Here is a 25,300-nt window from a genome sequence, read left to right on the forward strand (position 1 = left end):
CATGGAAGTTATGTAACAAGAGAGGAATATTAAAAGATATGGGGGGGAAAGACCGAAGGCACAGAGTCTGAAAGTGATCTAAGATACCAACCGTTATCCAATGCATCTGTAACTAGGGTGAGAATGGCTGTGTAGGGGCAAAGGGAACTCCCTCGCCAACTCCTAGATTTTATCTACCAGTTCAGAAAGGATAAGAACTGAAGGGGCACCTGAATCACCATGTCTAGCTGACGATGGGCCATCGAGTACACAGAGGCCACCCAACCCTGCAAATGCTTGAAGTGCAGTCTGTAGCTGTACCACGTAGGTGTGCACCGCCATGCGTCCTAGAACTCTGAGGCAGTTCTGAACCGTGAGGCAGAAGGGCCAACGGCATGGAGGTGGGACGCAGTTCTGAGAAGGCCACTGACTCCTAAAATGCTGAGGTGGACAGACACCCCACTGGAGCTGTTGGGCAAGCTTACAACCGGACACAACAGATCTGACTTTTGAGTCCAATGAGGAGTCCATTTCCTCCACCCCTGGGGGAGATGATCTCATTAGTTTCAGGGAGTGGGGCTGAGAGTCTGGAAAAGGGGGAACCAATGAAATCATCGCTGGCTTGCCTCTAGATGTAATCCTACACAGAGGAAACGTGAGCATAGAAGTGACCAGTACCAAGTGATGCTCTGGGGCTTCAGTCGGGATCGCAGGAGCATGTGGTTCCAAAGTCGGTTCCTTGTGAGGCTCTTGAATCACGGGAGAAGCCGGTACCAACAAGCTGAATAACTCCCTGGCTGCCTCAAATGCCTCAGGTGTCAATAGCACCAAAAGGTGTTTTTGAGCCTGCAGGATTGAGAGGTGTGTTGATGCTTCGGGGACTGGTCTCAACAAACCCTTCCTGGGTTCCGAAATCAGCAATTCCTGCTGGCTCACAGACTGCTCCTGGGGACTTTTTAGGGAACTCCTATGAGTTCTTGTGAACACTTGGCAGCTTCTTATTGGAAGGTTCTGGTACTGAATCCCTAGGAGACTTACGCAATCTCTTCTTAAGCACCGGCAATACAGAACTGGCTGATGACTCCGTAAGAACAGGAGGAGCACTCCTGATAGACATGGACATGCTTGGTACCCACTCAGAGCAGGTGAGTTCTGATGGTGGATTGTGCAGAATCCATGAGCAGGTACTTGAGTCGGCAGCCTTCTCCTTTTTCGAATGATGTTTGTCTCTCACATGCACCTCTCTCAGACACTTAAGGAAGCTGGGAGGAGGGTCACGCACTGGCAGAGACGTTACATGAATGACAGGCCTTGAAGCCAGGAGAATGAGGGGGGGGTATCAATACCGGTACCCAACCAGGGACTGGTAACCCCAAACTAAAAAGACAGTTCTAGGTATAAGTTTACAATACTATTTACAGAATTACTATATAAGACTAAAACTAATATTATAGGTACTACATACACTGAGAGAGGAAAGATATGAAGAAACAAAGATTGCAGCTCCAACAACCACCGTCACTGACAATAGGAAGGAACTGAGAGGTTTTGAGGGCAGTGTGGCCCTTTATACCTGTGTGCAGTGGTAAGAGGTATCAGAGGGAGTTCATAGTGTACTGACAGGTACGGCTAAGGGAAAAATCTCTGACAAGTGTGCACAAGGCATGCACACACCTATAGTGGAATGGACATGTGGAATCACTTGAAGAAGAACTTGTTTTATTCTGAGAAAGTGGCCCAGGGAAAACAGCCCTGGAATTCTTGGAACAAGATTTGGAGAGTTTACCTTTTTTGGTTGACAAAATATGCAAAGAGAAATAAAAACAGAATGGGCACTTCCTAAACTTCTTTAATGTTTTCCTACATTTTTCAATCTTTGGGATGATCTAATGTCTGTTTCAGAGAAATAATCAGAGGTGTTGGATGGAGGGCAGAGAGAGGAAACTCTTTTTTCATATGATCACAGGGGGGACTCAGGAATGACTTTTATCAGTGCTTGACTCCATTCATAGGAAGGGGTCCCTGGGGCTGGAGTGACAGCAGCCCATCCATATGATGCACAGAAAGAGAACAAGGGGAAACAGAAAGTGAAAAAGTAGGTAGCAGAGAGCTAAAAAAGACAGATAGAAGAATTTTGAAGAGATCAGAATGGCATTCCAGAGCTATCTGCCTATTTCCTTAGCAGAGCAGAGATTTCTAGCAGGGAGTTTGTGAGCAGCCCCCTTATCCAGGGTTCAACCTGATGGACACCTCCTGCTGTCTCTGAACAGCTGGCAAAGGGGACCCTGCCTATGCATATTGTTTCAATCAGTATGCCCGCTCTCTAAGGCAAATGCTCACACTGGATACAATCTACTGAAGCTCTGCCATAGAAAGTAAACTTGTTTTTAAAAGGTTTTATTATTTTAATGGCTTTGAAAAGTCTTACCCCATTTAAGGTAGAGCTTGCTTTGGAAATTTCAACTCGCTGGCTGCCGAAATCAGATTCAAGGCTTTGATATTGATTTATTAGATTTGTAACCAGAGTATTGATTAAATTGGCACAGTTTGCTTCAGAAAACACCTGCCCCTGGACCTGTAAGAGAATGCATTTATTTCAAAGCTATGAAGACTTGAATTGTGCAAAGTAATACCCTAAACTAATGTGATGCATAATAACTGCATTTCCATTAAATATGAACACTTAAAATACCACATACCTTTAGAAGAAAGTGCGTCAAGAATGTGTACACAATATTGTTGTTAAGAAAAGTTCTTTCATCCATTAGAATACATTTAATGTATTCTGCAAAAACTGGATCTTCACACAGGAGCTTAATACAGTTCTTTGACATAGCAGACTAAAGAGGAAAGAAAAAAACTTTGCAATTTAATGCTGCAAAATTAGCACTGAAATTATGACACTTGTGAGAGCATTGTACATATTTATCTATTAAGGGCAACTGAAAGAATAGGCACCATCGGGAATAATGCCTGCAACATTAATTATCATAACTAACTAACTGGGTCTGCTAATCAATTCATTCATACTGAAAATGTTTGCCTGGCATTAAATTAAAATAAACTACTCCTAAGGACAAAAAGAAATTAATCTGAGTTATCATCTCAAAGGTGTTCTTTGATTCACCTCATTTTATGTGAGGATGGAAGTTTGTCAGGAGTAGTGTGTATTTACTGAGATCCATCTCCCCTGGCCTGCAAAGCAACTACTGCCCCCTCTTCTGTGAGTGTAAAGGGTCCTCCGACAGTGGCACTGGTCGAGATCTGCTGCAAGAGGGGACAGGAGCCAGATCTCGGGAGGCCTCAGCCACGAATAATGATAGAAATTTAACTTCACAGTTTTTATGGTCACAAACTATAGTAAAGAGGGGTTACTCACCAGTAATTGTTGTTCTTGAAGAGCATGGCCTCCACATATTCACATTTGTGCGATATGGTGCCTCTGGCATCGAGCTGTGAAATATTACTATCGAGCACTGTCTGTTGGAGCCACTAGTTCCTCTATCTCCCCTCCCCCAGAGGATTGGAGTAGCCCCAATTACCCTTCAGTCTGTTTCCTAATTTAGGAATTCATTAGCTGAGATTCTGAAGAAGTGGTGAAAGTGGGCAGAAGGTGTGAGTATGCAGAGGCTACATTCCGGAAGAACAGTTACTTGTAAGTAACCCCCCAGTCTTCTTTGGGTAGCCTCTGCACAGTCCCGCTCATGGGAGATTAGCAAAGAGTACAACCCCTAGGAAATTCTAGGTGAACAAGGAGGGTGAGAACTACCAAAACTAGCATAAGCTCTATATGGCAGGTCAAGAGAATATGCTGGCCACCATTCTACTCTCTCATGGGACCTCTGTGAGGTCATGAGACACATATAGAGCTAAAAGCAACAGCTTGGAAATGCTGTGAAAAAGGCCAGCAACAGCTGCTGCTTTTGGGTTAATTGGATATCTTTTGATATATGCAGGTGACTGAAAATCTGACAAGTCTTAACAAGGGTGTAAAAGAGAACTGAGGAAACAGACAAGTTAGTGGTCTATTTGAGATGGAAATGGAGATGATTTAAGACTCCAAATGGGGATTGATGGCACTAAGCATGTCACACTTCTCATACGGATTCCTGTTTATAGAGAACTGGCCATTTGGTATGTATCTAACGAAGTCCAGGAAGTAGCTATGGATATGAGAAATTCCTCTTCTACACTTTATGGTACAGATGATAATCTGACAATAGAAGACCAGAGATCCAGAGAGCTTTGAGAAAGAAGACTCCAATTTCAATTGAAAAGAAATACATACGCTACAGGGAATAACCCTGGAATGAACACCACCTACTGTAATACTCACAGCACAATAAAGAAATCCAGATTCCTTAGTGCAGTCATGAAGCCAAAGCAGTAAGTAACCGTACTGGTCCATGGAGAAATCCTTCAATAAACTAGGGTATTACAAAGTGAGGGAGGCCCACTGTCCCAAGCATCTGAGGGAAGCTGAAATCACAAACGCTGCTATTCGAAATATGGTTCTGGAATGTTCAAAAATCTAGAAGTCAGGGTGTCAACTCTTGACAATTCAGGATGAGGTGGAGAGTCTTAATCCAACCTTACCACAAAGATCTAGTAATCTGGAAAGTGGTGCTAACATCAGACACAGGATACTTGAACCAAATTGCCAAGATTCTATTACAGTTATTGCAACATCTTGGCTGAGTCTCATCTGATCTGCAGACAGATCCCCTGAACCAATGGAACTAGAGGGAATATGTAGTGGAATTCCTGATTCCAGCTGAGAAATGGATTTTGCCAGTGACGCTGGCTTTTGTCTGACCCCGAAGTAGAACTGGAGATAAGGGGTGATGGGCTTGGTAATGAACAGGCCAGGTATTATATAAACTTTCCCTTTATATAATACCTGGCAGAGACCTAAGACAGACATTGGTATTTTTGGCAGATGAGTCTCTGGTCTTGATCAATGGGAGAAAGTTTTACAGGCTAGACAAACTGTTTTCAACTCCAGAACCCTAAGGTAGAAGCTTTAATTTCCAACAGTGACCATATTCTGTAAAAGGGTTGAGAACAAGATGACCATCTTACTCCATCTGGAAATACCCGTCGATAGTAAGGGAAGCAAGAAAGAAATCTCGTGATGAGCATGCGTTATCTTTACCTTCTGCATCTCGAATGGCCCAGGTGTAAGTAGCATCAATAAGGCATGCTTCCCTTTGTAATCAATCTTATGGAGGCCATACAAAGGCTTGGAGAAAAGGTATCATCAGTTATACTGATAAGGACCTATCTGTAGACCAAAGTCTAAAAACAGACATTTTTGCATGAATGATTTGACGTCTGAGACAGTAAGGACAGGATAGCAGCGTTCTCAATTTTTTTAATGCTGTTTTAAAAGCAAAGTATCTTGTGGATACTTGTGATTAACTGGAGTGATAGAACAGAGCTGGGTTTTGTTGCATGAAAAGGGTTGATATAATGCCAATGCCACCTTACAGATAGCAGTTTGCCTTACAGCGTTGCTGTACTGTTTCTTCTTTATTTTTTGGACTGAAGAAAGACTGTGCTAACTAACTGTTAATCTAACTAGAAAGAAAATAGCCCCAAAAGGCAAAATCAAAAGAGAAACTGTCAAGAAAAGCATTGAGGACACTGGGCGTGATTTGAGCTCACTGCACCTTCAGTGGTTAATAAAAGATACAGGCTGGGCCACTCCCTCTTTTATACCCCTGGCATCCTTTGCAAGGGAGGGGAAGGAGAAAGCAGCCCCAAAACATACTGCTCACTAGAAAAATTCTGCAGCTGAATGGAGAGGTGCCATATCCCCCAAGTGGGAATATGTAGCCATTGTGTCAGTAGTGTTACCGCTGTGTCAGCATTTCCACTATAAACTGCGTATTTTTGTGATTTAAAACTTGGTTATATACATCTCTTCAAGCCTGCAACTCGACAAGTAATCTAGGGTGATTTAATTTTTTTAAACTTTACTTGAAAAAAGTTTGTAGTTGTTTTCACATAAGCGCAGGAGTGCTGATGGGTCTCCTGGACAAATTCTAACTTAAGTTAAGTATATTCTAATTACCTAGATTCCTCCTGCACTTTCAACTGGGTATGGTATTCTTCACTCTCTATCCTAAACTGTTGGGTGAAATGGTTGTACGCTATTAAAAAATTCTAATCTAGATCTACAGATTAGATTTATTGATCTTGATATTTATTGATAAATATATATATATTGCACTCTTCATTGTGATATTTGGGTACACTATGGCTCTGAAGTGGCTGGATTTCAATGGTGGGCAAAGCAATCTCTATCGACAAGCACAAGCTCAGAACCTACTCATATTTATGCGTGTGTGTAAAGTTATTAACATACAAAAGTGTTTGCAGGATCAGGGCTATACATGATCTGCATATCAGTTAGTTTTTTTTTGTTTGTTTTTTTAAAAGATCCTTCAGGATGAAAGTCACAATACAAACACAAGGTGTTACTAATTGTTAATTTAAAAAATGTTAAAGTTGTGAACAAAGTAATACCACCCAATAAATTTAAAGTGTACTGAAATTAATTAGTAATTAGTCTTATGAATTGCTCTTTAAAAAGTAACTAGCTTTAAAGAATTTACAGCTGTCACATCTTCTAAATATTCTTGTTCAGTTAGTTCTCAAACTCATTTAAATTTTACCTGAGTCTGGCATAGCTCAGTCCAAAGTTTGGGAAACAATGCAAGATGAAGCGGTAAACCTTCATAAGCAACTAGGACACCTGAAATTTTAAGAGAAAACAAAACTGATAACATAAAGAACTACCTAAAACTGATCTTTGTCGGATATATTTATTTTTTGACCTGAATAGTTTTGAAGCACCATAAAAATTCAGAGGACTATATCCTAAGCCAATTACATATGACCACAAATGTCTAGCATCTAGAATGGTTTTTATAGTACAGTTAGTCTACAGAACAGGACTTCCTTCTACATTTTTACCAGCTGAATCAAAAATGTAGCATCTTATCTCAATATTGTTTTCTTTTAATTCTTTAGCTGGAACAATTTATCAGTTTTCATATTTTTTGAGAAACAAAACAGCATGAGCACAACAAACAGATTTGAAATTTCTTAAGCTTCATCTTCACCTCAAGCCACAACTTTACCTACATACACTTAATGAAACATTGGCTAGGTGACAGACTGACCAATAGCAAAGGATACACATTCTTGATAAACACTTCAGCAAAAAAATCCCACACTAAATAGTAATGTTGCTGTGTGGTTCATGGCTTGAACAAAGAATGAGTGGGTGACTCAATGGCTTAATGAATTCTTACCTGTAAAAGCCAATCCACACTACCTCCATAATTTGGTAACTAGTCAGAAAGATAGCTCTTACCCAGTTACAAAGAAACTTTCCTCACAACATAACCATGTTTGCATATCTACATCTACCATGCTGCCTAACTATATTGTATTCTGGGAAAATCTGGGTAGCTATTCCAGAAGATGAATACACAGAGGATGTCCTACACAGAGAGAGCTGGGATGAAGAAGGACTGCTGAACTAGCTAGAGAGTCACTAAAAAAATTAGTGTGCTGGAATTGTTATAGAAAGGCTATTCTAGGCCTCTGCCAGCGGTGAAACACAGCTGCCATGTGTGGAGGTAAAAACCATTTCCACTAGCTGAGTACAAACTCAACTAAAAGTTGTAGTGTGATCAGGCCCTAACTCACTAACTAGAATCAGGCCCAGGTATATATAGTGACAGAGTTGGTGCCCTCTGATGGCTTTTTGGTTGCTTATGTAAAATGAATTGGTGGTCTCAATTCAGCTATTACTGCACAGATGAGGTGTCCACATCCCAGAAACCACTGTCAGAGCTGGCACTAATTGGCACACTTGTTAGCAGTCTCAGCAAGGCTGAGGATTAATGTCTAGATTTTTAAAGATATTTAGGTATTGCTGTGCTCAGCTTTGCAAAACATAACTGATTCATGAGCCTAAATCTAACTTTCAAAAGGGATTTAAGCATTTTGGAGCCTAAACCCCATTGACTATCAATATACTAAATTAAATTTTTAAAAGTAAGTACACAGTTGTCTCATAATTGCCACTACAAAACACCTCAATGGCTAAGGAAGTCTGTTTAACTGCCATACTTACTCATCTTAACTAAAGTTTCGGTAAACTTTTCACAGTTGATTGCAACTCGACATAATAGATGGATGAACTGATGGTACGAAAAGAAGTAGTCTAGAAGCATACGATCATAAACATCATCTTTACCCTGAAGATTTAAGACGACAATTTATAAATAGATTATGCTTAAATTAAGCAACTGGGCAACTACATGACATACCTAAAAATTTAGTTAATAAGCTTATTCAGAGCCATAAATTTTCAATGCATTTAATAATATACTGCTGTAAAACTGGATGAGAATTTCCGAGACTAACTCAAAATAGATGTGATGTGAATAAAATTAGATGTTAATTTGCAGATCAGTGTACATACATTTAAATGCATAAAATACTATTTTTCAGTTTTTAAAGGGCATATCAATAATCAGATTAATATCTTTTTGCAACACCCAAAATGTACTTTAAAGTCAGTTTTATAGATAGGGCCCTAACAAATTCACTGCCATGAAAAACATGTCACAGACAGTGAAGTCTGGTCTTTTGTGTGCTCTTACCCTATATTATCCGATTTCATGGGGTCGACCAGAGCTTCTCAAATTGCGATTCTGACCCAAAAGGGAGTTGCACAGGGGTTACAAGGTTATTTTAGGTGGGGCGAGGCCGGCCCACAACATTCTGGTACCTGAGGCGGGGAGCTCAAATGACACCCCCATGCTCCCTCGCTTGGGCCAAAATTTTGAAAGGTCTCAATTCTGCCTTCTTCCTGTTCTACTCCTCTCATGGTACTGCTCTGCTACCTACCCCAATAAAGGCGAACTAACAACTTAAAATGCCTTGTTCAAAAATTTTAAGTAACACTTAACTGTCAAACGCCTGAACAGCAAATGTAACTTTTCTTGTCTGCATAGTAAACACTGGCATTTTTATCCGTTTGAATAATCAAAGTGGTGCTTTCCACGCCTTCTTGGTTGCAAAGATTTGAACTGCTTCCTGAAGGTCCACAGTTTGGGCCAGCTCATGCTCTATTGAGAATGTTGCAAGTCCGACCAGCCTCTCCTGTGTCATTGTGGAGCATAGATGTGTTTTTATTTAACTTCAGCTTGGAGAAGCTGCGTTCTCCACTGGCAACGGTTACAGGAAGTGTTAGAAGTATGCGCAGAGCAACAAAAGCATTTGGAAAGAGGATGGTCATCTTATTTGTGCACATGTATTCCAGAACAGCCTTTGGAGTTGATCCTGCTGAAAGGTATCTTGAAAAGGCTTTCAGTTCATCACCTAAATCACTTGCATCAATATTGTACATGTCATCACTGTCTCTAGTGCCCTGCATTGCTGGTGTAGGCCTTCTTCAGGTATAGTGAGGAGTTATGGAATATCATACAACATCCCAAATATATTGCTGTGTTCCTTGAGCTGCATGAAACGTTCTTCAACTGACTGTATTGCACAGTCTAGCACCTGGTTAAAGAATTCAACTTTGAATTGTTGTTTGGGGTCTCTTGTGGGATTATCCCGTGCCTTGTAATCAAAATATCTTCTTCTTCAGTGACTCTTGTATTCTTGAATGGGTGGGAAAATAGTTTCAGCGTGCAGTGCCTCTGCCAACTTCTGTGCACTCTTCAGAACGTTTTGAAATCCCTCATCTGACTGGTGACACTGTAGGTGTGACTTTGCTTCGTCCAGTTGTTCCATTGCTCCAGATATATCAAGGTCAACACCCTGGAGTCTCTTGCTTACAACACTTATTTCAAACAGTATGTCATGCCACAACACTAAGCCACACAGAAATTTGAAGTTATGTATGTTTCTGGTGATTCCATTTCCCTCTGCCACTGTTCTCCCACAAACAGTTCCTGTCATAGCATTATCCTCCATAATGGCAGCTATCTTCCCAATTTGGAGTTTGATAGGCTTTATCGCCTCCACTCGACTTTCCCATCCTGTGGCACTCAATGGTTTCAGTGTCAGAGAGGATGTTTCAGATGTTGCTTCAAAATTTGCCGTTGATGAGTTGATGCAGAGAAAAATACATAGATGCTTTGAATTACATTAAAAAATTCAGCAGCCTCACTAGAAGCTGATGCTGCATCACTAACCACCAAGTTCAATGAATGAGAACTGCATGGGACAAAAAAAAGCTCAAGGGTTTAACTCTCGGATCAGTGTCTGCACTCCGCTGTTCTTTCCTCTCATGTTGGCACCATTATCGTAGCCCTGATCTCTCATGTCAGCTATAGCAATTCCCGTATCTTCCAGCTTTTTAAAAAGCACATTTGTCATACCAGCTCCTGTAGTATCATCAACATCAATAAATTCTAAAAAATGCTCTCTGACAGTCCCCATTGCAGGGACATTGTCACTAGGTTCTGTTGTTGTTACAAAACGCACCATTAAAGTCATCTGTTCCGTACGGCTGATGTCAGGTGTGCAGTCCAGAATAATAGAGTAATATCTTGCTGACTTCAGATCTGCCACAATCTTCTGTTTGACTTTTGTTGCCAGTAACTATGATCTCATTTTGAATTGTTTTTCCAAGGTAGTGGTGTGTGTACATTTCTTGGGTGGTGACTTTTCTTAGATGCTCCTGGAGTACAGCATCAAACTCAGACATCAGCTCCACAATTCTAAGGAAGTTTCCATTGCTACGTTTTGGGTAGCAAGCATTCTCACAATGGCATCTGCTCACCACTCACATCCTCACTGGGGCCGGAAGGCTCACCGTGAACATTTGTGTCTATGTATCTCAGGAGAGCTCCTTCCTGCTTAGATAGAAATGCTTCCTTTGATGTCTTTCTTTTTCTGAATGCTGCCCCAGAGGGGCGTTTTCTTCTTTCATTCATGACTGCTGTTCTGTGCCAGCTATAGTGGCTCTCAACACTCAATTGAAGGGGACAAATAAGCAGGCTGGTACCAGGGCCTGCGTGAGGGAAGATATCAGCGTCTTAAGGGCCTAACTGGCTCCTACTACTTCAGTTGACTGCCTGTTCTCCTCAAGTGGGTTCAGGGAAGCAGCAGGAAACAGGAAGCTCCCTGAGAAGCTGGTGCTAATCAGTCCAGGCTCCTGGGGGTGCTAGAGAGATACATAAGAGGCTCCTCCTCCTCTCTCTCCCTGCAGCTCCTGCTGCATTCTGCTATTCCCTCTCACCTTTTCTCCTGCCTGCCTGTTATGTCTCTTGTGCCCTCCTTCCTCTAGCACAGCACTTCACCATTTCTGTGCATCTAGAGGAGAGAGAATACATATGCACCAGCAGCAGACACAATTTTCTACACTCTGGGTCCTAGTGGTGCCCCCCCCCACAGTCTGGCACCTGAGGCAGCTGCCTCAGTTCACCTCATGGTAAGGCCAGCCCTGAGGCGGGGGTCATGATATTGCCAACCTTACTTCTGCGCTGACTTCAGAGCTGGGCAGCCAGACAGAGGCAGCAGGCAGCAGCACAGAAGTAAGGGTGGCAATACCATACCAGGCCATCTTTACTTCTGTGCTGCTGCTGGGGGCAGCTCTGCCTTCAGAGCTGGGCTCCTGGCCAAGAGACGCTGCTCTCCAACTGCTCAGCTTTAAAAGACAGTGCTGCTTCCAGCAGCAGTGCAGAAGTAAGGGTAGTGGTACCGCAACCCCCGCTACAATAACCTTGCAACCCCCCTCCCTCCCGCCCCCACACACAACTCCTTTTTGGGTCAGAAGCCCTACAATTACAATACTGTGAAATTTCAGATTTAAATAGCTGAAATAATGAAATTTATTATTTTTAAAATCCTATGACCATGAAATTGACCAAAATGAACCGTGAATTTGGTAGGGCCCTATTTCTAGATAAACTTCCAGAAAACACGGTTACTCATCTTCTCGTAACTATTGTTCTTTGAGATGTATTGCTCATATCCATTCCAATTAGGTGTGTGCACACCGCATGCACAGCAGTTGTAAAGTTTTCCCCTAGCAGCACCCATTGGGTCGGCTGTGGAGCCCCCTGGAGTACCACCTCCATGGCGCTCAATTTGTGACCCTGCCGACCCAGCGCCCCCTCAGTTCCTTCTTGCTGGTTATTCCGACAGAGGGGAAGACGGGCGGGTTTGGAATGGGTATGAGCAACACCACTTGCAGAACAACAGTTATGAGAAGGTGAGTAACCATTTTTTCTTCTTCGAGTGATTGCTCATATCGATTCCAATTAGGTGATTCCCAAGCCTTACCTAGGCAGTGGGGTTGGAGTTATGGAATCGCTGACTGGGGCACCGCTCCGCCAAAAATTGCATCATCTCTGGCATGTTGAATGATGGCATAATGAGAGATGAACGTATGCATACAGGACCAAGTTGCTGCCCTGCAGATTTCTTGTATCAGGACCTGGGCCAGGAACACTGCCAATGAGGCCTGTGCTGTAAGTGCCAGGGCTCATACCTTGGACACCTCATACTACGTGCTGATGCAGGACATGAGCCAGGAAGATATTCTTTGAGATGAGACCAGGAGACCTTTCATCTGGTCTGCCACCACTATGGGCAACTGGTTTGACTTCCTGAATGGCTTAATACATTCAATGTAGAAAGCTAGCGCCGGCCATACATCCAGGGAGTGCAGCCTCTGCTCATGGCCACTGGCATGAGGCTTAGGATAAAAAACAGGCAGGAAACATTGGGCACTTTCTGTTGCTCTGGGTGGCGAACAGATTGACCTGGGGAAACCCGCACCTTTGGAAGATGTAGTGTATGACATCCGGCCTGATGGACCACTCCTGATTGTGGAAGGACCTGCTGAGGTGGTCTGCCAATGCACTCTGAACTCCTGGTAGAGAGGATGCTTCCAGGTGAATGGAATGGGCTATGTAGAACTCCCATAGCCGGAGGGCTTACTGACACAGGGGAGAGGCAGGGGCTCCACCCTGCTTGTTGATGTAAAACATGGCAGTGGTGTTGTCCATCATAACTGCCACGCACTGCCTTGTAGTCGGGCTTGAAAGGTTTGGCATGCTAGCCGCACTGCCCTCAGCTCCTTGATATTGATACGGAGAGACAGCTCATCCTGCGACCATTGGCCCTGTGTTTGGAGGTCTCCTAAATGCGTGCCCCATCCCAGAGCTGACCCATCCGTTACCAGGGACAAGGAGGGTTGAAGGTTGTTGAAGGGGACTCCTTCGCACACTGTCGGAGGGTCGAGTCACCACTGGAGGGACTTGAGTACTTGCTCCAGCACCATGACCAGAGTTCAGGCTGTCACGCCCCGGGAGATAAGTCGAAGCGAGCCATGCCTGGAGTGGCCTGAGCCTCAGTGTGGAATCCCGGACCACGTAAGTGCAGGCTGCCATGTGGCCAAGGAGACTCAGGCATCCCCTTGCTGTAGTGGTCGGGTACTGCCTGAGGCCTTGAATGATCATAGAATCATAGAATATCAGGGTTGGAAGGGACCTCAGGAGGTCATCTAGTCCAACCCCCTGCTCAAAGCAGGACCAATCCCCAACTAAATCATCCCAGCCAGGCTTTGTCAAGCCTGACCTTAAAAACTTCTAAGGAGATTCCACCACCTGCCTAGGTAACGCATTCCAGTGTTTCACCACCCTCCTAGTGAACAAGTTTTTCCTAATATCCAACCTAAACCTCCCCCACTGCAATTTGAGACCATTACTCCTTGTTCTGTCATCTGCTACCACTGAGAACAGTCTAGAGCCATCCTCTTTGGAACCCCCTTTCAGGTAGCTGAAAGCAGCTATCAAATCCCCCCATATTCTTCTTTTCCGTAGACTAAACAATCCCAGTTCCCTTAGCCTCTCCTCATAAGTCATGTGTTCCAGCCCCCTAATCATTTTTGTTGGCCTCCGATGGACGTTTTCCAATTTTTTGCACATCCTTCTTGTAGTGTGGGGCCCAAAACTGGACACAGTACTCCAGATGAGGCCTCACCAATGTCGAATAGAGGGGAACGATCACGTCCCTCGATCTGCTGGCAATGCCCCCACTTATACAGCCCGAAATGCCATTGGCCTTCTTGGCAACAAGGGCACACTGTTGACTCATATCCAGCTCCTCGTCCACTGTCATCCCTAGGTCCTTTTCTGCAGAACTGCTGCCAAGCCATTCAGTCCCTAGTCTGCAGCAGTGCATGGGACTCTTCCGTCCTAAGTACAGGACTCTGCACTTGTCCTTGTTGAACCTCATCAGATTTCTTTTGGCCCAATCCTCCAATTTGTCTAGGTCCTCCAATTTGTCTATCCTATCCCTACCCTTCAGCGTATCTACCTCTCCTCCCAGTTTAGTGTCATCTGCAAACTTGCTGAGGGTGCAATCCACACCATCCTCCAGATCATTTATGAAGATATTGAACAAAACCGGCCCCAGGACCGACCCTTGGGGCACTCCGCTTGATACCGGCTGCCAACTAGACATGGAGCCATTGATCACTACCCGTTGAGCCCGACAAGCTAGCCAGCTTTCTATCCACCTTATAGTCCATTCATCCAGCCCATACTTCTTTAACTTGCTGGCAAGAATACTGTGGGAGACAGTGTCAAAAGCTTTGCAAAAGTCAAGGAACAACACGTCAACTGCTTTCCCTTCATCCACAGAACCAGTTATCTTGTCATAGAAGGCAATTAGATTAGTCAGGCATGATTTGCCCTTGGTGAATCCATGCTGACTGTTCCTGATCACTTTCCTCTCCTCTAAGTGCTTCAGAATTGATTCCTTGAGGACTTGCTCCATGATTTTTCCAGGGACTGAGGTGAAGTTGACTGGCCTGTAGTTCCCAGGATCCTCCTCCTTCCCTTTTTTAAAGATGGGCACTACATTAGCCTTTTTCCAGTCATCCGGGACTTCCCCCGATCGCCATGAGTTTTCAGAGATAATGGCCAATGGCTCTGCAATCACATCCGCCAACTCCTTTAGCACTCTCGGATGCAACGCATCCGGCCCCATGGACTTGTGCATGTCCAGCTTTTCTAAATAGTCCCGAACCACATCCTTCTCCACAGAGGGCTGGTCACCTCCTCCCCATGCTGTGCTGTGTCTGGAGTGCATGGCATCCCCTCCTCTTCCACTTAGGGAGTCCAAAGGTACTGGACTCAACTGTCCCCTTTGCGGAGCAGAAGTCGACGGTGCTGGTTCCAAAGGTCACGGTACTGGGTGCTCCTCCCTGGCACGCGCCCCAGTGGCCGACTCCAAGGGAGTGGGTCTTGAAGGCAGAGATCCACTCCTACCCTCCTTCTGGTGCTGCTCCTGCAGCGCAAGGGAATGGGATCAGTGCCGGACGGTGCCTGTTGGCTTTGGCAGCAGTGCCGCAGGTCCCTATGTCCCAAGACCTTCCATGGTGCCACATCTACCACAGATGCCAGAATGCTCTGCACCGATTAACTTGGTGCTGTGTCTTGCTGCGCCAAGGTGAACTGCCGTCCGAGAGCTGCCTCTATAAGGAGATGCTTTAAATGGCAGTCCCGCTCCATTTTTATTCTAGGGCGAAACCCTTTACAAATCCTACACCTATCGGCCTGGTGCGTCTCCCCCAGACACGTTAGACAAGCGTCGTCGGGGTTGCCCGTTGGCATGGGCTTACTGCAGGATTTGAACCCTTGGAACCAAGGCATGCCCCGTGTCCCCACGGGGAGATAGGCAGTCGGGGTGGAGAGGAAACCCCCACACCCAATGTCTAAAATTACTAACACTAACTAACTACAAATAAAACTAACACGAACTGAAAGCTAGGAGAATGAGAGGAGAACTTGCTAAGCAAGTCGCCACAGTTCCAATGACCGTCACTGGTGGTAAGAAGGAACTGAGGAGGCACTGGGTCGGTGGGGTCATATATTGAGCACCATGGAGGCGCCACTCCAGGGGGCTCCACAGCCGACCCGATGGGTGCCGCTAAAGGAAAAACTTTCTGATGACTGTGCACACGGCACGCACACACCTATTTGGAATTGATATGAGCAATCACTTGAAGAAAAAACAAATTTTCGAAGGCATATATAGCTCAATCAATAAAATCAGGTCTGCAGTTTTGCATTCCAAAGTTTTCACATATAATTTCTGCATCCAAATTTTTGGATTTAAATGCTCAAGCACTGGCATGCACAGATAGTTAGAATCTAAGTATCTGAGACTCATGCATGCAAATACCATTTAATGAAAAAACACACATGAAAAATACATATGCAAAAATATTAGCAAGAAAGATGGTCGGTGCAATTTTAGAGACTTCTTTTAAAACTGGCTCTTAATGCTAAAGAATTATTAATTATAAAATGTGGGCTCATACACTACATAAATATTTGTAAGGGAAACTCATAATATTACATCATTTTGGGCACAGGCACCACCACATAGATTCATAGATTCATAGATATTTAGGTCAGAAGGGACCATTATGATCATCTAGTCTGACCTCCTGCACAATGCAGGCCACAGAATTTCACCCACCACTCCTAAAAAAGACCTCACACCTATATCTGTGCTATTGAAGTCCTCAAATTGTAGTTTGAAGACCTCAAGGAGCAGAGAATCCTCCAGCAAGTGACCCGTGCCCCATGCTACAGAGGAAGGCGAAAAACCTCCAGGGCCTTCCAATCTGCCCTGGAGGAAAATTCCTTCCCGACCCCAAATATGGCGATCAGCTAAACCCTGAGCATATGGGCAAGATTCATCAGCCAGATACTACAGAAAATTCTTTCCCGGGTAACTTGGATCTTTCAAACCCACTGAGGATAATTTTAAATTACGTAAGTACAGTTTTTAAAATTTGCTTACACAGTAAGTTAGTGGGTAAACACATTGTAGAAGGCATCATTTTGAAATCACTTAAAATTACGTTTTCTTTACAAGCTGCAAATATGTAATGCCACTGACAGGAAAATAGGTTTCCCTATGTCCATACCTTGCTGGCTTCCATCATTGTAGGCAAGAGGCACATATTGAGTTCAGGACGAGGAGGACGGATATTACTTTTCCCTCCTATTAATTTCAGATTTTCACGACAGGGGAAATAAGGTCCAAGAGACACTATAGTGTAAATTAGAACAAAATAATAATGAATTAAAAAGGTCAACACTAGCCACCCCCAGTGCACACAAAAATCAATTGTACTGAAATTCAACTGTAAAATACAACAATTAGAAATACATACTTGGAATATTACTGTGGTGGTATGTACAATGGTTATGCTGCAGAAATGGAACCAAAGTGTGCAGGAAATCATGAGGGCTTAAAAGCACAAGCTCCTTGAGGACATCTACAAATGAGAAGTTGGTTTTGCTATTACACAAAGTTATTTCTTAAGGGTAAACATGACTTATAGCTCATGCATCTGCAAACCTGATCTATTTGGATTATTTTTGCTAGTGCACATTGTGGAGGCAGGCTTTAAGTGAACAAAATTTAACGTGAAAACACCTGAATTAATCAAGGTTCCTTCACCTCTACCATGAGAAGAAAACCTAATCAGTGTTATATCAACTTTCCCTTAACAACCAATAAGAGGGGTGTCAAATTGTAGGAAGTAGAAGCTCAAGAAAATTACCCTCTTTGCTTCTTCTTTACCATATCAGGTCTGACGCCTGGAAAATGGCAACCAGCAGCAGCCAGGACGACAATGACAAGGGCACTCAAAGTAACAGGAAAAGGCATACAAATTACATTAAAAATAGGTTTAATTTGGACAGTGGGTTAGGCCTTCACAAACAAGAAAAAAAATGCAAATTCTACTCCTTAAAAAAATCAGATAAAGCCTTTCAGAAGAAGTCTGCTAATGCAAGACGACAAGACTTTCTTGGTATGACGTCCATTCCTACAAGTTAAACACCCCACCAGGAACCAAGAAGCAAGAAACATCATAGCCCGGTACTTTTAAAAGCTATTTAACCTGTCTTTTTACTTTTATTGTTGCATTTTTTAGTAAATGGAGTATAGAAATGGACACAGGGAGTTCTTACTCAGAGTAACGAGGTTTCTGTGCTTCACAATAAATGAGTTTTCCCACTAACTTTAAATATTAATTTAGTTACCCTGTGGATGCTAAATTAAAGATCTGGGACTTGATTCTGATTTTACTAACACTGTAGAAAATCTATTGATTTCAACAGAGTTATTCCTGATTCACACTAGTATAAGGGAGAATAGAATAGAATCAGGCACCTGGCTTTTAAACAAGCTAGATGAATAATATAAAATGATGCCTAACAAATCCTAAATATTAATTTTATTCTTGATATACAAGGATTAGTAAGATTAATGGGAAAACAAACAATTTTATTAATGTCAAAAAATTAACAAATCCAATGTGCAGAACATTCATAAATACTCATAATATAGAACTGTTTCTGAATTTTAATTTTAATTTAGTTATCTGGCAAGAATCTTTCCTGACTGCAGTAGCATTAATACAACTTACCAATGCAAGCATTTCTAAGTTCTGAAGGACTGTAAGAATTTAGCAGAGTTAAGAGTTTATGGGCAAATTCAATTCGCTCCTGCCACTGGATTAGCGCTTGCTTCACATCTGCAAATACAAAAACATACTAAGTTATCTATCAGGGGGTAGCCGTATTAGTCTGTATCCACAAAAACAACAAGGAGTCCGGTGGCACCTTAAAGACTAACAGATTTATTTAGGCATAAGCTTTCGTGGGTAAAAAAACACTTCTTCAGATGCATGGAGTGAAAATTACAGGTGCAGGCATTATATCATAATATAGATACTAAGTTATCTGTCACCCAAATTCTTGATAACTTTTAATTCCTGAAGAAAGAAAGAGAATGGTAACCTGGAGCAATTAAAACAATCGTACCAATTTTATAAACATGATCTTAATCAAAGTAGAAACCTAAGACTTGTCACTGGTCTACTGCTGTCAAAACTATACTATTTATTTTTAGATACATTTTAACACTTTAATAATTTCATTAATTTAGTCACTGTTATTGTCTCAAAAAAGAGGATTCCCAAAGGCTACATAGCCACGAGACAAACTATGAAAGAATTTCTGTCAATGAAAATTAATTCGTTCAAACAAACTAAAGCCTTTAATCTCTATAAAAGAAAATCATTACCAAACCTTTTCTCTGAAGATATGGACGTGTTGATTTAAGGACCGAAAGGAATATTGACAAAAGTTCCACCAGGTCTCCAGTCACGTGACAAGCTGTGGCCTCATGATACATCATGTGCAAGGTGTTAAAGGACTACAAAAAAGAAAGTAAAATGAAAGTAAAAGTTTATACTAACAAATTAAAATTTATTATGATTTCTAATTTAATCCTACAGATACTATTTTTACATTTATTTTACAACCACAGAAAGATGTATCAAATGTTTTCTGATCGATGCTGACAGATATAAAGTTATTCAAAGAAGAATTCAGTATATACAGTAGGTTGTTCAAATAATGAACAGTTAGTTAACTTTGAACAAAGAAAGTAATTTTAAGTTGTGCTCTAATATCATTGCCCTAGTACAGAGTTTGGTATTATGGAGAGACAGTAGTCTGTCCACGATTTAGACTGTGATTTGCTTTTGGTTATAAGACTGATTTTTATCCCATTCTAAATTTCGCCAATACTAGAGCAATCAGAAATTTCTCACTGTGTGCCCGTGGAAAATGAGTTTAAAAATGCTACTGAAAAACAGAACAAACTCTGCACGTACATGCAAACAGACTGATTCAGGAAACAAAAAGCTTTGCAAACACATCCAGCTTACTTTATAAAATCTGTAAAACGAAGACATTTGCTTCAAGGTGAATGCAATCTGTGCATGCCTAGCCTATGCAGTTTGTAAGATGCATAAGCTAAACAATTCTGGCTCAAGGCAATTACTTAAGTCTGCGTAAGTAGCAGGTGGAGACATTAAAGTCTAAAACCCAGAGCCAAGTATAGCCCAAAACACATAAAATTTTACAAATCTTTAATCCCAATCAATTTGTCTAGTTACAAAATTCTATTAAGGAGGCATGGGAAAGGGACATTTGTTTCAGTAATCATATATTCTAGTTAAGTTTATGTGCATTCCTTACAGACATACAATATAAAATTCTATGTCAGCTGAATTATTACTACTGCTTTAACAAAAGCATCTTCTGGGGATTTTTGACTTAGAGAAATTGTAGTGGTATAGGATACTCATATTGCTGGCAATACACAATATTGCAAAGATTTTGGCAGAAAAGGTATTTGAGAAGATGTTTACTCTGCTTGAATGCCAATTATGTTTCAAACATCGAACAGATAAGGAAATACTATTTATAATATTAATCTCCCTCAAACTATAATGCAAAACCTTAATTATGATCTATATTTATACCAGGAGAAAGATTCAGGATACACTGTCAACCCTCTGCAGTGAGGAAATCTATTCTGCTGACGTGGAAGATTCTTAATGCTGTTTATTTAACATATAAAAACACCTTCAGCAGACAGTGACAGCATATGGTCTATAACATAGTACAACAGTTACAAGTTTAAGAGCAGATCAGACAAAACATTGCTTATACCACACTGTGGCCTTATCCAGCTTCCAGTGCCTTTAATGGAGTTGTATTGCGTCCAGTGTTAGCCTTTCTGCATGAAGCACCCTTCAACTAGAAGGTGAACCTAGCTGTTAAGCAACAAATCTAGTTACACTTTATTTCTAGACATATCTTTGTAATGTCCTGTGCCAAAACCTCCCCCATAAAAATAAGTTTGATATAGAAACAGACAGAGAGAGAGTTTGGTTCATAAATTTGTTAGCTCAAATTTCTTACATCTAAACATTTCTAAGAGATAAAAGGCAAGCAGCAAAAATGTCAGCGCAAATTTAGCTTAGTAGGTTTACTTTTAAATCAGTTTTAAAAATTTACATGGGTTTTATAGTATTGCAGAGTTTTGATTTTATGATTTCTTTTCTTTAAAAAAAGATTTGTTTAGGCTTTTATATAGCTTTTGTTATTAACATTGTCATCACTGGGAAATCCAAACTTCTGAGATCAATTAGCTAATGATGAACACTTTAAGATGGTTTTATAAGTATCCTAGAATTTAATCACCCCTCTTCCCCTTTTTAGCTAATTTTAAAATGACTGATACTGTATTTAAAAAAATACTTAAAGCAAGCATATTTAGCAATAAGGAAGTGATGAGACTGCCCTATCCTCTCAGATGATGAGTCAATGGGAAAGGAAGATGCTCATTTGAACTAAGTGACAATGAAATATTTACCTCAGTCATCAGGATTAAGCCTCTATTAAACACAACAAGAAGCCTGTCTTCATCGGATTCTAATAATATTCTGAAGGCACTAGAAAAGAAAGAAACACTTAAAAAAAACATGCTTAAGATACCAGATTTTCATAATTCTCACAAAGTCTTAAAATTATTAAATTTAGCATTAGTGAAATTGTATTTTGAGGTATAAGCACAGATCAGGAGAAAATGAAATGAATACAATTATCACCTTCAGTCCTTTCACTTTATTAGTTTAGAAGTGTTCCTAGTTGTGCCAAACATACTTCTAAAACTAACTGCTTTGATGGACATAGTACCAACTTCCATCTTTTTAATACAAGAATATCTCTTCAAAAAGTATTTTATGAAGATTCTCTCCAAAGTTGTTTTAACAAGTAATGGCTTGAAAATATTAAAAAACTAAAAAGAACAATCCATTCAAAGATGAAGGTTTAAGGTTTTTAAAAAAATGCATTTTAAGTGCAGGGTAAGGTGCAATTAAGCACATATTTGAGAATGCAAATGAGTAGAAATATTTCTGAAAGAGCCATTTAAGCATATAGCTAGAAATAAAGGATTTTTCCTGGCCAGTTGAGCATTTAACTGAGCACTCAAATTAAGGGTGCAACTGTACACTAAAAAGCAGTACTGAGTTTTAAAATAATTTAGGGAATAGTTCTTGTTCTCATCATATATTGAACACCCCCTCTTCTTCTTATTTACATACGTGTTCCTTCCTATGTAAGCTTATGCATACAGCTTCTAAGTGCTACCATTTCTTTCACTTAAACAATGGTTTCCAGGGTATTTTCCATGCAAAATAAAGCATTACACCAGAGTATTTACAAAAAATAATAATTACACACTAATATTTCTACTAAGTTTGAGCATCCAATTATGCAGAGTATCTGCTTCCATGCTAAAACAGATGACTACAAATATGCCCTCAGGGGAGTAAAGGAGATTTTCTCTTCTCACAAGAACATTCCAGCCTATCTGTTACTGGGTTTACACTCCTAGTGATGTGACCTATGTGACGCAGCCATTTTATGGTCATATCCATAAATAAAATGGAAAAAAATCACGAGTTTCACATATTCAACACAGAACTAAAATTAGAAAAAGATGCACCTAAAAACTTTAAACTCTTTGTAGATTTGATGTATAAAATAATCTCAGATAATGCAGAAACTCTGCCCACAAAGCCACCATTTCTACCTTACTCGTGCCTCACAATTTTGCAAGGGTGGATAAATTGTCACATTGTACATGCTCACCAAGCTATGCAAAACAGGGTGGGTTAAGATACAGAATGAAGTTTCAGCTTTACGACGGAATTTCTAGGCTTTATGTCAAAGAAAATGTTTTAATGATACCACTTTGTTATGGCTTTCTAACATTTCGTTTTGAATAACAACAATAATATATGTTTATTTTTTTAAATTACTGATATTTATTATATTTATGTAGTTCCTTGCATGTTGGGAACTTATAAATTAAATTATTATTTTCATGCACAATAGGGTTTTTATGTATAAAGAGACAATTTCTGTATTTCAGAGACAAACTACAACTTTACTGTTTTGTGTGCGACTTTTATAAAGACAGTATCATAGATTTTTTCAAAAAGTGTATATAATAAACTAAACTATACTGAAGAATAATTTATATTTCAAATTCTAAAAAGTGCTTTTTTTTAAACTAAAAAGGATTAAGCTGCCTCACTAACATTTCAGTACTGTAATACCTTATTAAAGTAGTCCAACAAGACCGTCCATCTAAGCAGCGCAGATAGCAGCTTATGGTTGTTTTCTTAAATTGCTTTATGTCTTCTATCTCCTCTTCTCTCATATCTGGCCTCTGAGCTACAAACAGCTGCATGAGGTTAAACAGCTCTTCAACTGCCTAAAACAAACAAAATAAACATTAGGTTAAGGTAATCTTTCTTAATTAATAAGTTATGGTTTATATTCTCCTCTTCATGACTGTCCATTATTTCTATTAAGCAATACATTGAAGTGATATATATGTGTGAATCTAGAAGACATTTTTATGTATTTTAGAGAAGGGGAAAAATCAGAAAAATACACAGCATTGATATTCTTTAAATATTACCTTATTAAAAAAATAAGAGTACTTAAACATAAATGAAAAAAGAAAAGGAGTACTTGTGTACTTGTGGCACCTTAGAGACTAACCAATTTATTTGAGCATAAGCTTTCATGAGCTACAGCTCATTTCATCGGATGCATACTGTGGAAAGTGTAGAAGATCTTTTTATACACACAAAGCATGAAAAAATACCTCCCCCCACCCCACTCTCCTGCTGGTAATAGCTCATCTAAAGTGACCACTCTCCTTACAATGTGTATGATAATCAAGGTGGGCCATTTCCAGCACAAATCCAGGGTTTAACAAGAACTTCTGGGGGGGGGGGGGTGTAGGAAAAAACAAGGGGAAATAGGTTACCTTGCATAATGACTTAGCCACTCCCAGTCTCTATTCAAGCCTAAGTTAATTGTATCCAATTTGCAAATGAATTCCAATTCAGCAGTCTCTCGCTGGAGTCTGGATTTGAAGTTGTTTTGTTGTAATATCGCAACTTTCATGTCTGTAATCGCGTGACCGGAGAGATTGAAGTGTTCTCCGACTGGTTTATGAATGTTATAATTCTTGACATCTGATTTGAGTCCATTTATTCTTTTACGTAGAGACTGTCCAGTTTGACCAATGTACATGGCAGAGGGGCATTGCTGGCACATGATGGCATCTATCACATTGGTGGATGTGCAGGTGAACGAGCCTCTGATAGTGTGGCTGATGTTATTAGGCCCTGTGATGGTGTCCCCTGAATAGATATGTGGGCACAGTTGGCAACGGGCTTTGTTTCAAGGATAGGTTCCTGGGTTAGTGGTTCTGTTGTGTGGTATGTGGTTGCTGGTGAGTATTTGCTTCAGGTTGGGGGGCTGTCTGCAGGCAAGGACTGGCCTGTAGTAGGTTTGAGTGTGTGTTGGGTCATCCTTCAGGATAGGTTGTAGATCCTTAATAATGCGTTGGAGGGGTTTTAGTTGGGGGCTAAACTGTCTGAGGGACATATGCACTGCCAAGCTGCCATATGTCCTAGCAATTGAAGACAACTTCTTGCTAATCTCTGGGGGCTTATTGGGACCTTGGAAAAGGTCGGTTTGTTAGACTCAAACCTGTTGATGGGACAGTAAGCTCTGGCTGCCACTGCATCCAGAGACATCCTTATGAAGTCCATCTGCTGTACTGGGATCAAAGTGGACTTTTCAATGTTGAGTTGAAGTTGTACCACTGCAGAACAGGAACACTGCTGTTGTACAGCAGAGAACTTTGTTGTGCGACCAGCCCTTGAGCAGACAATTGTCGAGGAAGGGGAAGACAATTATTCCAAGTCAATGTAGGTGAGTGGCTACTACTATACTCCTATGACCTTTAAGAAAACTCTCAGGGCAAAGGAGAGGCTGAAGGGAAGCACTGATACTGGAAATGGTCCTGGCTGACCGTAAAATGAAGGTATCTCTTGCAAGACCAGTGAAATGCAATGCAAAGATATGCATCCTGAAGGTTGAGGGCTGCAAACTAACCCCTAGAATCTAACGCTGGAATTATAGCTGCAGGAGTCACCATCCTGAATTTCTGTGATCTCACAAAAGTGCTTAGGAGTCAGAAATCTAATATGGTCTCCATCCCTGATTCTTTTTGGGGACCAGAAAATACTTGGAATAGAATCCCTTCCTCCTGTGCTGGATTGGGACCACTTACATGGCCCCTATGTATAGAAGGGAAATGAATTCCTGTCTCATTAAATGATTGTGAGATGTGCCCCTGAAAAGGAGCAGGGGAATGTAGATGAAACGAATGGAGTAATCCGATGTTGTGGCTTTCAAAACACATCTGTTGGATATAATCTGCTGCCACAGAGTTCAGAAATAAGAGAAATGGTCTCCAGAGAAAGGGATGTTGGAGGAACGGTGCAGCTGAATAGTCC

At 41.2% G+C, this 25,300-nt stretch overlaps 1 protein-coding gene across 12 annotated transcripts in view; it reads right to left on the reverse strand.

Moving 5' to 3' along the window:
- Positions 1-25,300, reverse strand: part of USP34 (ubiquitin specific peptidase 34) — a 266,169-nt gene that overhangs the window by 3,730 nt on the left and 237,139 nt on the right. For 10 of the 12 annotated variants that reach the window (XM_073339379.2, XM_073339385.2, XM_073339383.2 and 7 more), the window contains 10 exons: positions 23,036-23,193; positions 21,283-21,361; positions 19,143-19,269; positions 18,479-18,586; positions 17,216-17,320; positions 16,967-17,091; positions 8,132-8,255; positions 6,660-6,739; positions 2,679-2,819; positions 2,408-2,554 (listed from right to left, as the gene is read on the reverse strand). In XM_073339379.2, coding sequence (XP_073195480.1) covers positions 2,408-2,554; positions 2,679-2,819; positions 6,660-6,739; positions 8,132-8,255; positions 16,967-17,091; positions 17,216-17,320; positions 18,479-18,586; positions 19,143-19,269; positions 21,283-21,361; positions 23,036-23,193 — 1,194 coding nt within the window. Of the gene's footprint in view, positions 1-2,407; positions 2,555-2,678; positions 2,820-2,857; positions 4,459-6,659; positions 6,740-8,131; positions 8,256-16,966; positions 17,092-17,215; positions 17,321-18,478; positions 18,587-19,142; positions 19,270-21,282; positions 21,362-23,035; positions 23,194-25,300 lie in introns of those variants that run through there. The other 2 variants (XM_073339388.2, XM_073339389.2) reach the window with 2 other exon arrangements.

Source organism: Lepidochelys kempii, chromosome 3 (assembly GCF_965140285.1).
Source record: "Lepidochelys kempii isolate rLepKem1 chromosome 3, rLepKem1.hap1, whole genome shotgun sequence".
NCBI lineage: Eukaryota > Metazoa > Chordata > Testudines > Cheloniidae > Lepidochelys > Lepidochelys kempii.